Below are 18,625 nucleotides of genomic sequence, written 5' to 3' on the forward strand. Positions count from 1 at the left end.
TGAGTGGTATGACATTACAACCGTAGCCTCTAATGAGGTTGTTCGTCGATTTAAAAAGCGATAGACATTGGGCATATTACGTTAATTTTTCTTATTCGTTACAAAAATGGGATTCTTCTAATTGTTGTGTGTGGTGTGGAGGAGAATAGAAGACATTATTACTGTCATTGCAATTTAGTCATCATGTTATCACCCCAGGATCTATTTTGCCTGAAGCAGTAAAGCGATTTTGCAAATTAGCGTTTGACCTCCATAATGATTTTTTAATTACAAAGCGAATATTTATAATTGTCACAGTGGTTATGTCCAATTAAACCCGACTCTAAAATACAGATTAAAAAAACATCGTGTGCGAAATACGAAACGTGTGACTTAGCCCTTATCTTATCTATTGTTTTAACACCAACATATTTTGGTAACTATGAAAACCCACTAGCACTTCAGTCGCATGTGTAAATCATTGAATTCTCTATAATACAACTCGCATTTAAAAACATTTCTCCGACTACCCTCGATAAAAGTTTCGAATAAAATTTCAAATATATTAAGGGTTGCCAGTTTTGATAAATATTAAATTAATTACATTGTTAACATTTATTTCCCATGCATTAATAAATTAAAACATTAAAAAGCTAAAGTGTGCGTTTGTATAACACCAGCCTCTACTGACAATTTCGAATTGGCAACCCTAGAAGTAAGTTATAAATATTTGAATTACACAATACTTCCGCACTTTCCATTAGTTAGCGACAGGTTTGGGCCCAACGATGGGCGTCCAAGGGTACCGTGGCTGTAGGAACTGGAAATCCCAGCTTCGAAGCCATTGTTCATGTACTGATTGTTCTGGAGGCCGATGAGCAGTTCGACGAGGGCGTTAGCAGCGCCCTGTGCGTTGAGCAGCTCGAATATGATGCAGTTGCACTCGGGTTCTGGGTTCCTGGAGCTCTTGGTGCTAGCGGAGGAGCTGGAGCTGGAATTAGTGCCGGTAGCGGGAGGATTTGGTGGCGGGCTGGGGTGCAGCGGGCACGTCAGTTGAAGGTTCTTGGGGTACTGGATGGGGATGCCTGACAGATGGTTGGCGGCAGCGCGTGAGTAGAATACGCAAGTATGGCCGTCAGAGTCCGGGTAGTTGGGGTTGCCGTTATGCTGGAAGTAAAAGAAATCACAATTTAAATTTTAATAATTTTATTAGGAACGAACGGTCCCTCTATCTATGTAGGTGTCGGTCTAGATTTAGTTAGATCCTACCAATGCTGCTTCAGAAGCCCGCTGCAGAAACAAGCTCTCTTGAGAGAACTAAATCCTTTCAATATTTTCCCAGTTATTTTGATTATTGACTACAATTGTTTCAATTGTCTGTGTCCCAAATATTTATCTTTGTCAGTATTGTCTGACACTGCACACCAGTCCAAAATGTTATTTCTACCGGATTATTCTACAAGACAGGATGTGCTTAGCATAGTAGTAGCTTATTAATAGTAAGTTTTATTGTTGTTGATTCTATGATAAAAAATGATTACCACTTATCCTAAGATAAGCAGAGCAACTTGTTGTTGTATGTCATGTAAATGCTTTAGTGGGTTTCTTTAAAAGCTACCACTATAAAGGTGCCACACGAAACAGGTGCTACCACAAAGTTACTACATTCTGGACGTGTCACATTAAATAGGTATCACACTTTAGATGGCTGATGGATTAGCCCTGGGGGCTTTTACAACTTCAACGGAACAGAGTTCACGGAACGGAAGGGACCGTAAACTATTAAAAAAATATATAAATGTGTCTTATTATAAAGATGCCACACCATAAAGGTGTCACAACGCACCAAAAATGTCATAAGACTATGAAGGTGTCAGAACACAATAGATATGTCACAAGACTATAAAGGTGTTACAACACTATAAAAGGGCTGCATTATAAATGTGCCGCATCCAACTAAGGTGTAGTAGTTGTGTGTGTGCTTGCGTACCCATATGAGCAGCTGCGCGGCGGCGAGGTGTCCGGCTGCGGCGGCGGCGCGCAGAGCCAACGAGCGGTCGGTGGTGGGCGGAGCGCGCGGCGCAGGCGCAGCAAGCGCGCGCACCAGCGCTGCCATCTGACCGCGTGAAGCCGCAGTACGCAGCGCCTCGCCTGACAGCGCGCCTTCGCCGCTCGCCAGGAACGCACGCCGCTCGTACTTTAGGCGGATCCACCTGCAAACCGGAACCAGTGCTCACATTCACCTGGGTCACATCTCCACACCACGGTCGACGGGTGACGGTCTTAACTTTACTGCACTATAAACAGCCTATGAAGATCAGTTCTCAACAAAATAGTTCCATGAGACAGATCTGAACCAGTGCAAGAAGCAACGGTTAGATACGTCTATTTGATCCAGCGACCTATGGATAATAGAAACAACTAACGCTACAGATGAACTGGAGACGCTACCACAAGTTTGTTTACGGCCCGAAACCCATTGATTAAGTCAGATCTACAGCTCAGTCAATCTAAAGCTACCACTGGTTCAGAGCTGGCCAGAAACTTCATAGTTGCACTTTCAGATTAATTTTAACAATTTTTGTGTCAACAAACCAAGTTCCACATATTTCGATTTACTTATAACTTTTAAATGCTATAACAAAATTTACATTTATATATACACATTTAATTTTAGGTTTAAAACTAAGTACGGTCGATTAAAAAAACTACGAGGTAAGATAACTTGCAGAACCTAATTATATGTACGCTTAGACCTGTGAAAGATTTGTTAACATTTTGAAGACGAGTTTTAGGCGAAACAATTCTTTTTTATTTCTTTTATTAATGACAGAGCTTTATAAAATATCGTCTTTTTTATGTTCAGTTGCCAGAAGTGTGTGCAATCTGGATTATGTCTGTTACTCTCTTTCTACAGTCCTAACTATTTATGTTACCTACTTCAATAAACCTGAGATAATCAAGAGCTCACCTCTCCTTCTCCTCCCGGCTGGAGGTGGCGATAGGCTTTATGTGCCCACGCAGGTCCGCCTCCCATATCGAGTTTGCAAGCGCGTTGCCTATGGTCACCATAACACTCACGTGCCCCAAACTGAAATCGTTAAAATTACATAAAATATATATATCTAAAAATGAAAAAAATATATATCAAATTGGTTACATATAAAAAAGGTATATGAATTTATTACACTTTGAGAATAAAACAATATTTATGTATTATATTAAATAAAAACATATTACTTGGATTTTAAATATTAATGTCGACTTATGAAGGAAGAACGATTATTGAAAACCGGTATTTAAAAGTAATTTGGTTTTATATTGATAGATGGCATAACTAATCAATATTTAATTAGCCTGTAATATACTCAGTTCTAATTCGTTGGCTTTCCTTTTAAATCCGTTCTGTATTTTTATTAATTCAAAATAATATCTTATGCGTTAAGAAAATATGAAGGAAAATTTTTAAAGCAACTTTTATTATCCTTTTTAAACATTGGAGTATGTACATTATAACACCTCGACTCTGTCAAATATTTGATGTTAGTCAAAATTATAGAAGATGTAATCAAACATATACAGTACTATAAACAATGAAAATAATTTTAATTACCCTTCAACATATAATATAAACATAAAATTTAATAAGCATTATTTATTATTTTTTGTCTGTTGGATTGCAGCCACTTGTGACAGCAATTTCCTCAGGGCATACATATTTATTAATACTAAATAGAGACAAAAGTTTTTAATACACAAGTATTATACAGTATATCAAAGTGTATACTAACGGCCATTCGTCAAGGTCCAGAGAGCGAACCCGCGATATATGCGAGCCGAGGTTCCTATGCACCCCGGAACACTCGATGCAAATAAGCACGCCCAGGTTCAAACTCGCCCAGTCGGGGTCTGAAATATATAATATATACAGTATATTAGGAGTTATATGCCAATTTCTTGCTGATTGCATGTGGCGCCACCTACAAAACAATGACAACCGGCACATTCACAAATGTTCTAAAACGCACAATAGTCGTCAATCACTGATCGTTCTGAATAGAAACGTAATAGATTTTCCGCCATTTCCCTCAGCGCAAGGACATTTCCGTTAAATTAGTTTTTTAGGTTTTTTCCTTCGCATCAAACTTGTCGATCTTCCTTCGGTCTGCTTTCCGGATCGTCCAAGATTACGTATAAAAAACGAAAATTAGCCGAGAAAAGATTTTTTAAAAGACAATGGCTGATGTCAGCTAGTATGATTTTATTGACTACAATACACTTTTAATATATTCGACATACAGCATAACAATGTCTTAACCCTTAGTAGCCTGATTTACGAAAGTGATTTTTTTTAATATTACTTTGCTTGAGGGTCTAGATGAAGGGAAAAATATTTTTTTTTTTAATTTCGTTGGAAAGAATTTTATACTACAGTAAAATACGGACAGCCAACATATAAAAAAAACTAATAGTAATGTGAACATTCGGTTTAAAAGATTGGTATCAAAATTGAAACTGTAGGCTTTTAAGGGTTAAGATATCCGAATAGTATGTCGGTTCAACCAACAACTCATAATTTTGATACTGTTATTTACACTCTCCGACCTATATATATATATATATATATATATATATGATAACGTCTCTTATATTGAGTTCTTTGAGGAATGAAACGTTAGAAGAAACAGAAGTATTTGTCTTTGAATATCTATCTTCATCAGTATATATATGACCACCACTGGATCTCTGGATTGGAGCCATAATGGTCGATGATATGTATGATTTCATCACCATATTTGTTTCTAATGAGTGTTGATCACACGTACCCATGGCGCCACAGTCGCAACACTTGTCGTTGCCCTTCACTCGTCGCACGTACTGAGTGGCGCGTACGTCGCCTGTTGAGTTCGCGCCAGTGGGTGCCGGCTGACGGGATGTCTGCAACAAATAAAAACTTTAATTATTTATCAGGATTTTCTTGAACACCCATGTATAAATGTTGCATTGACCTTAACTTATATTGGGAAACATTTTTCGTGCAATTTAAAAACAGATAAAAATAAAATATGGAATTAAAATCAAAATAAAATTAAATATTCAGTGTTTGAGTAGTCGCTATGAGTATTGGATTTTTTGATACAATTGTTGGGTTGATGTGCGATAGTGGAATATAAAGCTTTAATTATTTTATCTTGAATTCTTTGCAGGTAGTTCTGATAGTCAACAATCGATGACTATATTGCAATAAGATATTCCATATGACATTTAATTATTGTATTATAATATACAGGGCCGGACTTTGTGTGGAACATAGTTTGATGAAGTTATAAAGCCTTGACATAAGACGTGTACTTTCAATGTTAACCTTTCATCAACCTTGATTACGCTCCTGATCTATTTCAGTCCCTTTTAAATTAGGCTCTTTTTGTATAAGTATATATATATATGTGTGTGTGCGTGCGTGCGTGTGTGTGCGTTCGTGTGTGTGTGTGTGTGCATGCGTGTGTGTGTGTGTGTGTGTGCGTGCGTGCGTGTGTAAGATCATAAAGGGAGAAATTCTAGAATGAATTTATTGAAAGTACAGACCCGGCCCTGCAACGACGCCAGAATCTGAGCCTCCACCGCCGCCACCCAGGCGTCTCTCTCTGCAGCAGCTGCAGCGCCTGTGCCCGTACCGACCTCCCAGCGCCATCTCTTGCCGTCCAAACTCACGATCGTGAACTCGCAAGACGTCGCACTTTCACCTTCTGTAACATTAAATCGATTATTTATATTTTGTAACTGATAATCAAGACTGAGTCGCGTGTTTGATTGCCATGAGACTATCTCATATATATTCACACTTTGTGCATTAATTATATAGGATTGCCACTGCCCACAAACAAGTTTCCACGGGATGGGCAGTGGTATCCTTTACATACCATGATACCACACTGCTATTGCCAACCCACCTGTCCACGCATAGACATCTTTGGGAAGCTTTCGTCCTGCGACAATATATTTTTCCATTGAAATAAAGCAACCGATAACTTCTAGTTGTACAAAATCTACGAGGACAGATAGTAAATTATAATTATTTTTAATATAATGTTATTATTACTAAAACTACTTATTATTACTAAAACTAACTAAACTTATACCATACATTTCATATCTAATTAGCTATATATTGACCCTTTTAATGTTTCTTTGGCTATAGCCAATCATTTTTTAGACTTATATATTGTTTTTTTTATTATCCTCACCTTCATCACCGTCTTTCTTGACGCCACTGCTCTTCATCCGTCGGTGTCGTTTCTTCACGTGCGGCGTGTCTTTATCAGTGCCGTTGGTGGAGCCCACCTCTACTTCGGAGGCCAACGACTGCCTGCTTGATGCCGGCTCCTTCAAGGTATCGAAAGCCGACATGAGCGCCTTGTCTGTGGCCCTTGAAGGTTTATCCTTGTAACCTGTAATACAATGTATATTTATACTAAAGATATATATTTATTTAGGTACACCAGCAGTACATGTAACTTAAAATTACAACATAAAAAATGTACTAGTAGTACATTGCAGTAAGATCAGGCGACATCAAATAAAAAAAGATAATAAAGAAAAGTGATTGCACGTAAGAAGTAACATCATCAAAAGAGCCATAAATTTTAAAGTGATTTCTTTGTCGCGCTATTTTTTAAGGCTTTGTGCTTAAAAAAATATTTAATTAAAATTAAAAACCTGTTATAAATACAGTGAATTATTAAGATGGTTTTTAAAGAATCCGCGAAAAATATCGAAGGTAGGCAATTGTTCAAATATTGTTATAGGAACTGCACCTTTATGAGATAGGTAACCAGACGTTTGTCCAATAGTGGGATCAATGCAGGATGGGTTTTAAATATCACTTTAATAATTAAAAATTGACAGAGCATTTCCAATGGCCAACTTGCTAGCCCCCCGCGGGTGCTGGAAGGATTTTTTTTTTAAATGGGCGCCTAAAATACATTTTGTGTAACTCTATCACTGATTGATATATAATATGGGTATTTAATGAAATCAGGCGTTACCTTGCGGAAGTCCATCCTAAGCAAGAAAAGGACCAAAATTTAGCCACTTCCGCAAATGCAGTGGTAGTCGTGCAACAAAGTGCACCGCCCGCCAGCCCGTAAAAAATGCTTATACGGCAAACAATGCGAATTACACAACTGCCACCGTTAAACCACTCAACGCGTATTTCACCCCTCCACGGGGCATCTTCAGGAGTTATGTTACACCGATTAGTGCCAAACACAGAATTGTCTCTGTATCGAGCAGTGGTTAGCCCCGCCGTACAGAACTGAGACTTAAGATCGTCATGGATTCGATTCCCGGGATACAATTTTATATATTGGAAACATTGTGTATTAATTATATAGGATTGCCTCTGCTCACAAACGAATTTCCAGAGGATGGGCAACAGCGTCCTCTGGTTACCATAATGCTTCACTGCGATCGCCAACCCGTCTACCAAGCGTGATGATTATGATATATCACCTCCATAGATACCTTTGGGGAAGGCCTATGCCTTTCTGTGGGCGTCTATGGCTGAAACAGCAACGACGAAAAAACCCTCGCAACCTTTTCTAGTTCTCGCTACTTGATATCATGATCTTTGTGTGGAGGTATTTTTCTTATCGATTGGAGAGTGGTAATCCACGTCTTTGTCCTGACCAGGTTTGTTTGGTAAGGGATTTTCATAAGATATACAAGGATTCTAAGATCTGTGAATCTTTATGGTGATGAAGATGTAAATACAAATTATTTTGTAAAAGATATAGTTTTTAATTATTTTTTTCTATAAAATTGGCGATAGAAAGTACGGAACTTATTAAATAGAGAAAAAACCTACAAAGAATTGAATTAACTATTGGCTATTTCGCTAAAGTAGATTTTATCACACGATATATCAAAACGAAACTGATATTTCTCGTTGATACCTTAAATTGATTATCATAAAACTATATTTTATATGACCTAAAGCTGCACCTTTACAAAAATATCTTCAAGGTTTTTTTTATGTAAAATAATATAAACAAATATGAACTTTACATTGACACCTACATATATATATTATTAGATATAATTTAATTATATAATAATCAGTTCTATTAGAAATCTCAGGTGATGGCCTATATATAGCATTTGACGTCTTTCGGTTGAATTGATGATGATAAAGCAACATGTCTCACCTAGCGACAGTCCACCGATACTGTCATGGATGTCCACACTGGTATACCCGTTGTACCCGGGCACTGTCGTGATGATGGACTTGGATCCGCGCGGCTTCTGCCCCGGTACCTTCACCGTCACGTACTGTAGTGATATCTCCTTGCCGTTTACATCTTCCATGTAATCCTGAAAAAAGTATGTACAGTTGATAACAAAAGTGTTAACAGTTCGATGTATTTCAAATAAAAGCTATGTTATTTCGATCACGGTCGTATGCGCCATATAAAGAATTTATACAGAATTTCTCTATGAACCTCCTTACTTTATTACGAACAAAAATAACCGACATAGATGGCAGTAGATAAGGCCAAGGGCGCAGATCAAATGGCGAGTGGGACCTTAAAGTTCTAGAAAGGAAACCATGGGCCGGCAAGCGCAGCGTTGGACATTCACTCATCGGAAGATGTTTGTGAAATGCCTATGTTCAACAGTGGACGCTACTAAAAAATAAAAGACGCTACAAAAATGATTAAAAGTTAACATTGAAGTGCCACATCTGTGAAGTATTTTTATTTATTTATTTATTCACTTACATAAATATTATTTTTAAACAGTCTCCGGATTATAAGAATCCTGTCAAAGTTATAGGATGCTATTTGGAAAAATATAACGTCATGGCTTATTAACATCATAATGTTTCTGATAGACGCCAACGTGATAAGTCTTGCGCTGTCCATCCAGCGACATCCCGTGACTACTACATCGGTCTATCCTACTGGGTTGTCTACCCACGCTACCTCTACCGGATAGTACGACAAAAACTGTTCTACCCTGCATTAGTTTTAGTGTACTTTATTAGTGTATATTGTTAAAATGGGTATCATCTTATTCTTCACACAAATAGGCTCATTTCGTTTAGAAGAGATTCGCGTGGCGAAACTATGACTAACACCGCATTGTTCTATACAGAGCATATCACTTTATATGCATTATCATTCCGATGAAAGTTTATATCATCATCACCATCTTCACATCAGCCGAAAGACCTCTCGCTGCAAGGCATAAGCATCCCCCAAAAGATCACAATTAACTCTAGATACTCACATGTAAACTAGGATGGTATGTAAGTCTTCCATCATCACAGAGCGTCACGTACTTCTTCTTCCACTCCTTATTCAAAGCTTTGCTACTCTTCTTGTACAAGTATCCCTGTTTAAGAGGTATCGCTCTACCAGAGCCGAGCTCTCCGTTCTTCAGCCTGTCATCCCCTTTCTTGGACGGAGTGAAAAGATTTGACCTTCTCCGTGATTTCCTTGACGTGGTTGGAGTTGACGACGGGGTCGGCAGGTCTTTGGGGTCCTTTGACGGCTGCAGGTTGTCGAGGCAGTGGGGGGCTGTGAACTTAACGTTGTTGTTCTCCGTGGCGATTGAGACCAGGCCGGAGGAGGAGCCGTGGCTGCCGAGAGAGTTGCCCCATCGGGACGAAGTGTCGGAGCCATTGGTGCTGTGAATTTCCACCACGTGAGTGGAGGAGATGCCGCTGCTGTTTGACGATGCGTCGAAGGATGAAGCGCCTCGGTGTAAATGGTGAGAAGAGGCCGATAGCGTGTGGTGACCTCGTGGTAGCGAATCCTGGACAAAGATAAAATTGAAAATTTTAACAGAACTCTTATTGATGGTCAACTTATTTTTTTTATTTTTATAATCTTTTTTATCATTGAGTGTTATACTTGTGGAGAAGAAGTTGGAAGAATCGCTACAACAACAAATCTTTTATTATTTTAATAACACATATTTATACATATACGCTTTATCAGATATAGCCTAAATGAAATCAAAATAATCAAGCGACATTTCTGATAAGATCCGTCAATTCAATTTAAATGTACGTTGTGAAATTTTTAAATGGTACTACAATGATAAATTACGGAATCTCATTAAAAATCTGAATCCGCTTATTAAAAATAAATTAGACTTTTTGCAGTAGAAATTTTATAACATTTATATAAAAAGATAACAAGTACACTACTATCAAAAACGGCAATAACTATAATTTTGTCTAAATAATGCCATGCCATGTTTTCGCTTAAATTCAATAACAATATCATATACATATATATATATATATATATATATATATATAGCTTAGTAGATATATGTTTACGTATAATTGAAATTCGATTCGTACTTTTGTAGTTGCAACGTTAAGCATGATGATAATATCACACTGGATGCTCTCAAATGGGAGTAACTCCTTTTAAGCTTTGGCCACTAAAAACAACCACCCTGTATATCAAAATAAAGACACGCAGATTAGCGGTTATAGTTCTACGTATGCATGCGTTACTAGTAGCACCACTTTCGTTATAATTAGGACCAGAAATGGGAATCCAGCGCGGAAACCGGAACCGTCTCATCTGTCTAAATAGGGGAAATCCCGTTTTGCGTAATGCACACATTTTTATGTTACATTGCAATGACTTCAAGGACTACACCAAAAGTTTTACAAGCGCAACATAGCGCCTGTCAGTGTCGAAAACATTTTTTTTAAAAATGATAAATGAAATATTATTGTTTATGATCCTGTGATCTGTAGTACATCCAGAGCAAGCGATTTTAAACTGTAATTTTAAGGAGATTAGATATAATGTAGCCTACTTTATTTCGGGCAGATCTAACCCGCACCCGGGGAGTTCACACAAATATATATTATATTGCAATAGCATAGTATGCTAAATGGGTAAGTAGTTTTGCGGAAAAAAATAACCTAAAAATGAGTGGAATTATCCGATGTTGTCTGATTTGACATAGTACACTGTTACACGATGTTTCGCAATTAAAATTCTTATACATAAGTTTTATGAACAAAAAATTCCTTGTATAGATTTTTTAAATTCTAAATAGCTTGTGAGAATTTATTGCTTTAGCTACAGTTGTATTACATAGATTTATAAATTTCTTACAAAAAACACGATTAAAGTTTTTATGGGTTTTTCCAAAATCAAGAAGGAACCTTGAAAATTTCAAAGGAGCTAAGTTTTACAGTTTCAATTATTTGATCGGAAAATAAATGTCTTAGTAATATCACTAAGAGATGCAACCGATAACGTGATGACATCACTAAATCCGCTTCGATAACATACAACACTATTCACCTATATTCGATTGACAGATAAGAGAATGTCTCCATCGGCAGATAAACCGCGGCAAACACTTCGTATCTATTGTCGACTATGTTTTATTCAACAAGCTATTATGGAGCCGTCGCTGAATGCATTTATGATGTAAAATATGCGGAAATTTGTCTCCGCGAATAACATGAATCGTGCATAACCAAGGGCAATGTCGTGACAAACACTAAATGTATAAAAATAAAGTAAAATAAGATACCTCAATGGATTATAAACAAAGGTTTTATTTTAGGAATGTTCTTAAACTTAAAGAAAGCTATCTTATTCAGCTGATGGACGCCCACTGCAAGACATAGGCTTCGCCCAAAGATCACCACGACGACCGGTCAGCGACTTCCTACAACCTTAACTAAGTAAGAAAAGGACCAATATTTTGCCACTTCCGCACATGCAGTGGTAGTCGTGCAACAAAGTGCACCGCCCGCCAGCCCGCTGATAAATGCGTATGCGGCAAACAATGCGAATTACACAACCGCCACCGCCAAATTACTCAACACGTGTTTCTCCTCTCCACGGGGCATCTTCAACCACTGCATGTGCGGAAGTGGCTAAATATTGGTCCTTTTCTTACTTAAGATGGACTTCCGCAAGGTAACGCCTGATACTATTAAATACCTTAACTATGTTATTTGTCCAGCTAGTGGGAGACCTATCACGCCGCGTCTACCGGCTCGTGATCGCACGCGGTAACCTTTCAGCCCAGCAGCCATCGACCATAGTAATTGCTACCAATTACTTATAAATATAATAATATTTGTATGCACATTGACAAAATTATCATATTTATTTAAAATTTAAAAGATATATTTTAGTAGGTATTTAAATGGGCTTTTAACCATTGATTATTTTAACATCATAAGCAGTAAGCTACCGACGATTCGAAACGCTAATATGTTGAAAAGACCCGGCCAGAAACAATCGCGCTTTAAAATTATATATGTATGTATATATATAATATCCACCTTGTAAATGAGCGAACAAGCCAAGTTCCACATATTTCGATCGACTAAAAACTCTCGAATGCTATCATAAGATTTATTTAAGAATTTACTTTTAATTTTATATTTCAAACTAAAAACGGTAGGTGTAAGACACCTTGTGGAACTTTGACATATATCTGTACACCCACACCAATGAAGAGTTTGTTGTCGTTTCAAAGACAACGTTTAGACGTTACGAATTTATTTTTATTTTTTGTATTTATTTATATTATTAGTATTTATTATGTCTCTGTCACTATTTTTTAAATAAGATTTTAATTATTAACCACGTGTCACAATTTTTGTTTCACGGAGCTTTTCTTTACTCTTAAGCTATCATATTATAAAATGTCCGCCTATATGAGTGTTTGACAAAGGTCTACGCCTCTCAGGGGGGCCATTTGATTATTAAGGGGGCAATTCGTATGTGGAATCGACATAAGTTTAGCCCTGTCGCGTTAATATAAAATATGTATATATATGTTACATAGAGGAGCGAAAGACTTTTATAAAGGCAATGGTGGAGCAAGGAATATAAAAAGTTAAAAAAAATACTATCATAAAATTTTAAAGTGCTATAGCTTTCTCACGCTATTCCAGCATTTACACCTTCATCACCCTAAAGATTCACAGATTATTCCTTTTATATCTTATGGAAATCCCTTACCAAACAAACCTGGTCAGGACAAGGAAGTAGATTACCACTCTCCAATCGATAAGAAAGATACCTCCACACAAAGGATATGACATCAAGTGGCAAGAATTGGATAAGGTTGCAAGGGGTTTTTTATCGTCGCTGTTTCAGACATAGACACACACTACAAGGTATTGGCCTCTCTTAGAGATATCTATAGTGAGATATACCATAATGGCCACCCTTGATAGATAGGCTGGTATTCTCTGAAAATTCATTTGTGAACTGTACCATGTATTCCGTAGTCCGTGATTCCGGGAATCGAACCCGCGACCTACAATCTCTATCTATCGTTGAGCTATCTTTGCTCTTCAGGGGTATTTGCCAACTGTCAAAAAGACATTCATAATATCAACAAGTCACAAATATCAAGCTAACACTAAACAAAATGGCCTCTGCAAAGACTGATAAAAAGGCTATGAAAATAAAATATTTTAAAAAAATAACTGATAACAAAGCGCTCAACTAAAAGATTAAATTTTAAATAAAAGAATGTTGCCAGCAGCATATAACACTTTACTTATTTAATGAAACTGTGTTGAACAGTGTAAATCCTTGAACCAAATGCAAATTAACATGTTTATGTAAAAAAATTTAGAAGTTATCTTCAGTACCGAGACCTTCAACTAGCTGGAGTAGGCAATGAACAAATTTCTCTTTGTATACATACAATAAAATTAAAATCATTGTTTTTATGTTTAAATAACATTGCAATAAAGATTTTATTAGTTATTTTTCATATACTATAAATACAAAATAATACGTATTTACATATATATACACATAAAAATCACTATTTATTTCTGTTAATCATGGCATGATTTGAGAACATTTTGAGCAATTTCATATATTTTTTTTAATTTTCTATCCAATACTTTGTCGAAAGTTCTAATGAAAAAGTCACTTTTTCAGTACTCACATTTGCAATGTTAATAAATAAATCTCAAAGGCAGCTATTGAATTTTTGTGCCATCAGCCTAAAACCAAGTTTTTCTTATGGCCTATTGTATGCTGCCTTCTCCCGTTTTTAAAAATCAACAAATTGTTTATTTACACAACATAAAATAGAATTTATATTTTGCATAAAAAAAACTTTACCTTGAACACTTATTTGTCATTATTGTTAGCTAAGACAGGACATCTTTTGGATGGGCTAGGTAAACACATAACATTGTTCTATACTACTAGCTGTGCCCACGACTTTGTTTGTATGGAATTTAACAAATAAAACTTTTTTTTTATTATTGTTTAAGAATATCTTTAAAATAAAGTAGCCGAAGTTACTCCATATTACACCAACTACCTGCCAGTATAAGTTTTGTCAAAGTCAAGCCATTTCAGATATTAGTTGGACAGAGGGACATAAATTTAATAAATGTTATATAGGTATATGTAACTTAAATAATTGTTATTTAATTATTGCAAACAGACACGCCAATTTTAATTACTATAAATAATCATCATATATGAGCAAATAAATAATATTAACACTTGGTGTATAATAAAAATAAATAAAAGCTATAATTTTTTATAGCATTACCATACATAAAGCTATAAAAATTGTTAACAAACATTTTAAACTTCAAACCTTTAGTTGTAAAATTCTGTATAAAATGTAAAAACACATTATTTTATTTTCAAAAGGTATACTCATGAACATAATATAGAAATAGATAGCCTGGAGAAAGTTTTTCCTTTATATTTTTATTAAACATTTCACACCCAAAGGTTACCTTTTGGTCTCTTAAGTAAGAGGCCATTATGACCATACCACCTTTTTGTGTAATAAAAAACATACTAATTTCGCTATTATTAAAACATTTTTAATAACATTCTTAAATGCAAGTTAATTGATGGTAAATATGTATATTTTATTATATTTTAAATATAATAATAAATAAAGCTTTGTTGATTCAATTCTCAAAATAACTATTCATTTCTCAACATAAAAAAGGAAGTGCTGATAGGTCAACAGCAATTATAAATGTAATAAAAATTATCTTTCATTATCACATTTACACAACACTCCCTATTGTGTTCTTACAAATTCATCTTAAATACAAATAATGTTGAAATGACACTGTTTTATTTACATTTATGATTTATGAGCATTGGATTATTTAGAGTTTATCTTACAATTAAATAGATATTAATTTATTTGTAAATATTAGGTTTTTCCAAAAAGTTTGAAATTACACTAAAGATACCACATTTGAGTGTACCTTACTTTTTGATAATGATTAGGATAACAGAGATATAAATCAGTCATCAAATACCAGAAAATAAATAAATTTTAATTAGATAATTCATATTTTGAAAACACTTATTCAGGCTTATTTTCATTATGTTATATTATTTGTAAAACCATTGATTTTTGGATAGGGTATATATAATACATATATTATATTTTGAGAGCAAATGGGCTACATATTAATCTGTTTAAAGCTTTAACATATATAATCAATCAGCTTATATGTAATGAATCAGTCTTTCATAGCCAGAGATAAAACATTTTTTTTTGCTAATATTTTATATTGAATAAACTAGTATTGTAAATATCCCAGATTGAAATTTGCCAAATGCCAAATAAATACACTGGCAAATGTGAGTGAATACTACTAAAATTAGTGCTTTTTTATTTATCTTGTTAAAATTGTCACAATAAATTCATAGCAAAAAATAAATGGATCACATCTATTTGAAAAAAACTTCCAAATTTTTGTTAATTTTATTCATATGATAAATTTGTTTTAAGTGAAAAATTTGGCAGAAATTATACTTTGTTTCAAATAACAAATCTGTAAGTATCATATTACATAGATTTCTTCAAAGAACTTTATAATTCAATATATATGTAAATTATCCTGATATATAAAACTAAGTAGTAAAAAACTCTGCATATATTTCATAAATATGTTATACTCAATGTCTTAATTTGTTGACACCATATAATACTATAGTTTAATTATGTTAATTAATTGTCACCCTATTGAAATTCTTCGCACTAAATGTGCAGTTTTGTTAAACAGGAACTCACTTATTGAGGGCAACCGGGATCCTATCTATGGTGATAACCAAAATGTGTTGAAATTGTACAAAATTACATAGTCTAAAAGGAACATCAACATGTGAAATACACCTACATGTTATAAATATATTTAAATAACACAATGTATAAACCACAAACACAAGATTGTCAAAAATAAATTGTTGTCCATTTTCCAATCATTTTTTGAAAAATATGATATGTTTTCTATTGAAGAATGTACAGAGATGATGAAAAGATGAGAATGATGTAAAAGCTTTGTAAGGGTAAATAAATAGCTAATTTGTCAGAAAAGAGCTCAAAAATGTTCACACCTAATTCTAATACACTTATAAAATTATCACTCTGAAATATGTTACATTAATTAATTTTTCTATAAGGATGCAACAGCCCAATAAGTTCTGGCAGTAAATTTCTGCAGGGACAGGTAATATATAATAATTAAATTGAATACGTAGTTATCAGTATTTTTATAAAGATTTTTTTTTATTTCGTCATTTATTATGACTGAAATCATTGAATTTTTGATAGTCATTTAAGGGCATTTATTATTTACCTTTTAAAGTTTTTATACCTATAACCTGTATATTCAGCCTATAAACATTTCCCACTTATTTTAACAGTTTTTTTAGACAATGGATCTCAGACAAAAAAACCCTCGTTAAATCAAACGTCAAATCCTTTGTTGATTGCAACAAATTCCTTGATATATTTTAATGTATTAAATTGAATAAAGTTACCTTATATAGAAACGTTGAGTGATTATGACTCGGGGAGTTGGCCAAGGGCTGCGGTGTGACTGGCCTGGACCCAGCCAGACATTGCGAAGAGGCCGAAAGCCGCGTACCGACGATTTTTTGACATGCTAGAATAAAAAAGCCACTGTATCACAACACGCATACCAAACGCTCCATTAAAAAGCACACAATCACTATTTTTGATTCGAAACACGAACTTAAACGGTGAAAATAACACGCACATTCGAATTTAGCTGATTTTCTACGGTCGCGTTCTTCGGCTCTCTGGATGTTGTAGCATGAACTCCGACGCCTCAAACTCGATATTGGCGATAAATTAGACTTGAAAATGAGTGTCTTATCCATCTCTCCATTCAGAAATCGATGTTTTGATACGGAAAATGTTATCGCGTTGCGGACGGGGCAACGATGCGTTGATATGTCAGAAATGTAAACAACAGCGGGCAAACGAAACCAAACGGAACGACCGCACAGCTACGGTACGATGTCGCCACTGCGCGGAACCGAACTCCCCGCACCGCCCATCCGACATCACGCGAAACAACTTGTAATCGCCGGATAAACTATATCTCGTAATGTTCCAAAATATTTACAAAGATTTAATATAAAACTTATCCTAAATCCTGATATAAAAGATATAAGTTTGAGTGATGATGATTGATCAATTCATAATACTCCAGTAATGGAGCTGCATAAACAATAAATTTAAATTTCGAATTATATCGTTCAGAATTAAAAATCGGTAAAAAGTCGGTTTATATACCTGTTATTGAAAAATAAGTATCTTTTTTCTGTTTTGATATAATTACGTTACTTTTATTAAATTATTATACGCACCATCTTGGAATACTCGTTCAACGTTCAATCCGTACGTCGCACATGTCTCGTAGTAAGAACATCTTCGCAGTTCGTTCGACAACTTACGAGCTCGGTTATCGTCTACTACGCGTGGGCTACTTTCACTTATGGCATCTGGAATGGTAACCAATCGTTTGGTAAAAAATAATGTTAACCGTCATCTATTAACGAATAACTCCATGGTTCTATGATCTCAATTAAATCTATAGAGAAAGTACTGACCTTGAGTTCCGACCAATATAATTGGTATTTCAGCGGAATTCCGATAGTGAGACATCTTATTGAAATATGTTGAAACTGTTTTGTAGCTGACTTCGTTTTCAAGACTAAACACAAAGATCACCGCGTCCACCCAAGCCGTAAACTGTAAAAAAAATATTAAAATTAATAAAGTCGGATAAAAACCGATAAAATAAATAACAACGAATAACATTTCATCTAGTCACATAAAATTAAAATAATAATAAAGCTTTTAAAAATATTAAGTTTCCGCAAAGGAAAAAAAAACGCACCCTAGTTATGTCGCTAATAATTACGAGGGGTAATACGTACAAAGGCAGGGGCTTTGCCAATGCAAGGGTTATGTTACACACGTAATGTCTACGCTAACGTGATTACAATTACATCAGAAATTCGCAAAAAAAAAACTAAAAAAATCATTACATTACTGGCAGCTCAGACTTCGTTCAGTCAAGTTACTGGCCTATCGCAATAGAACGAAAAAAACGTATTGTATCGCAGAGTCATCATTTCAATTTTTTATTTAATGTCCTAATAAAAAATAAAACAATTATTTACAAAAATAAGGTTTCTATTTTGTACACCCATAAAGTTAAGTGATATAATAATCTTTTCAATGGTAATACATTATGGTACAAGGTATTTATCGATTGATAAATATTACTATCCTAACACGCCTATTTTTGGTTTTG

At 35.0% G+C, this 18,625-nt stretch overlaps 1 protein-coding gene across 1 annotated transcript in view; it reads right to left on the reverse strand.

The window, feature by feature from the left end:
* Positions 1 to 265: 265 nt before the first annotated feature.
* Positions 266 to 18,625, reverse strand: part of CenG1A (Centaurin-gamma-1A) — a 365,691-nt gene continuing 347,331 nt past the window's right edge. Inside the window, exons 4-15 of the mRNA XM_068775007.1 lie at positions 17,916 to 18,057; positions 17,673 to 17,807; positions 16,818 to 16,942; positions 9,271 to 9,798; positions 8,187 to 8,352; positions 6,225 to 6,428; positions 5,566 to 5,726; positions 4,806 to 4,917; positions 3,771 to 3,888; positions 2,951 to 3,070; positions 1,970 to 2,192; positions 266 to 1,146 (exon numbers count right to left, since the gene is read on the reverse strand). Of these exons, the coding sequence (XP_068631108.1) occupies positions 715 to 1,146; positions 1,970 to 2,192; positions 2,951 to 3,070; positions 3,771 to 3,888; positions 4,806 to 4,917; positions 5,566 to 5,726; positions 6,225 to 6,428; positions 8,187 to 8,352; positions 9,271 to 9,798; positions 16,818 to 16,942; positions 17,673 to 17,807; positions 17,916 to 18,057 (2,466 nt within the window). The 3' untranslated portion in view covers positions 266 to 714. The remainder of the gene's footprint in view (positions 1,147 to 1,969; positions 2,193 to 2,950; positions 3,071 to 3,770; positions 3,889 to 4,805; positions 4,918 to 5,565; positions 5,727 to 6,224; positions 6,429 to 8,186; positions 8,353 to 9,270; positions 9,799 to 16,817; positions 16,943 to 17,672; positions 17,808 to 17,915; positions 18,058 to 18,625) is intronic.

Source organism: Battus philenor, unplaced genomic scaffold, assembly GCF_028537555.1.
Source record: "Battus philenor isolate CCGP_79_NKW_IND1 unplaced genomic scaffold, ilBatPhil1.0.hap1 SCAF_8, whole genome shotgun sequence".
Taxonomy (NCBI): Eukaryota; Metazoa; Arthropoda; class Insecta; order Lepidoptera; family Papilionidae; genus Battus; species Battus philenor.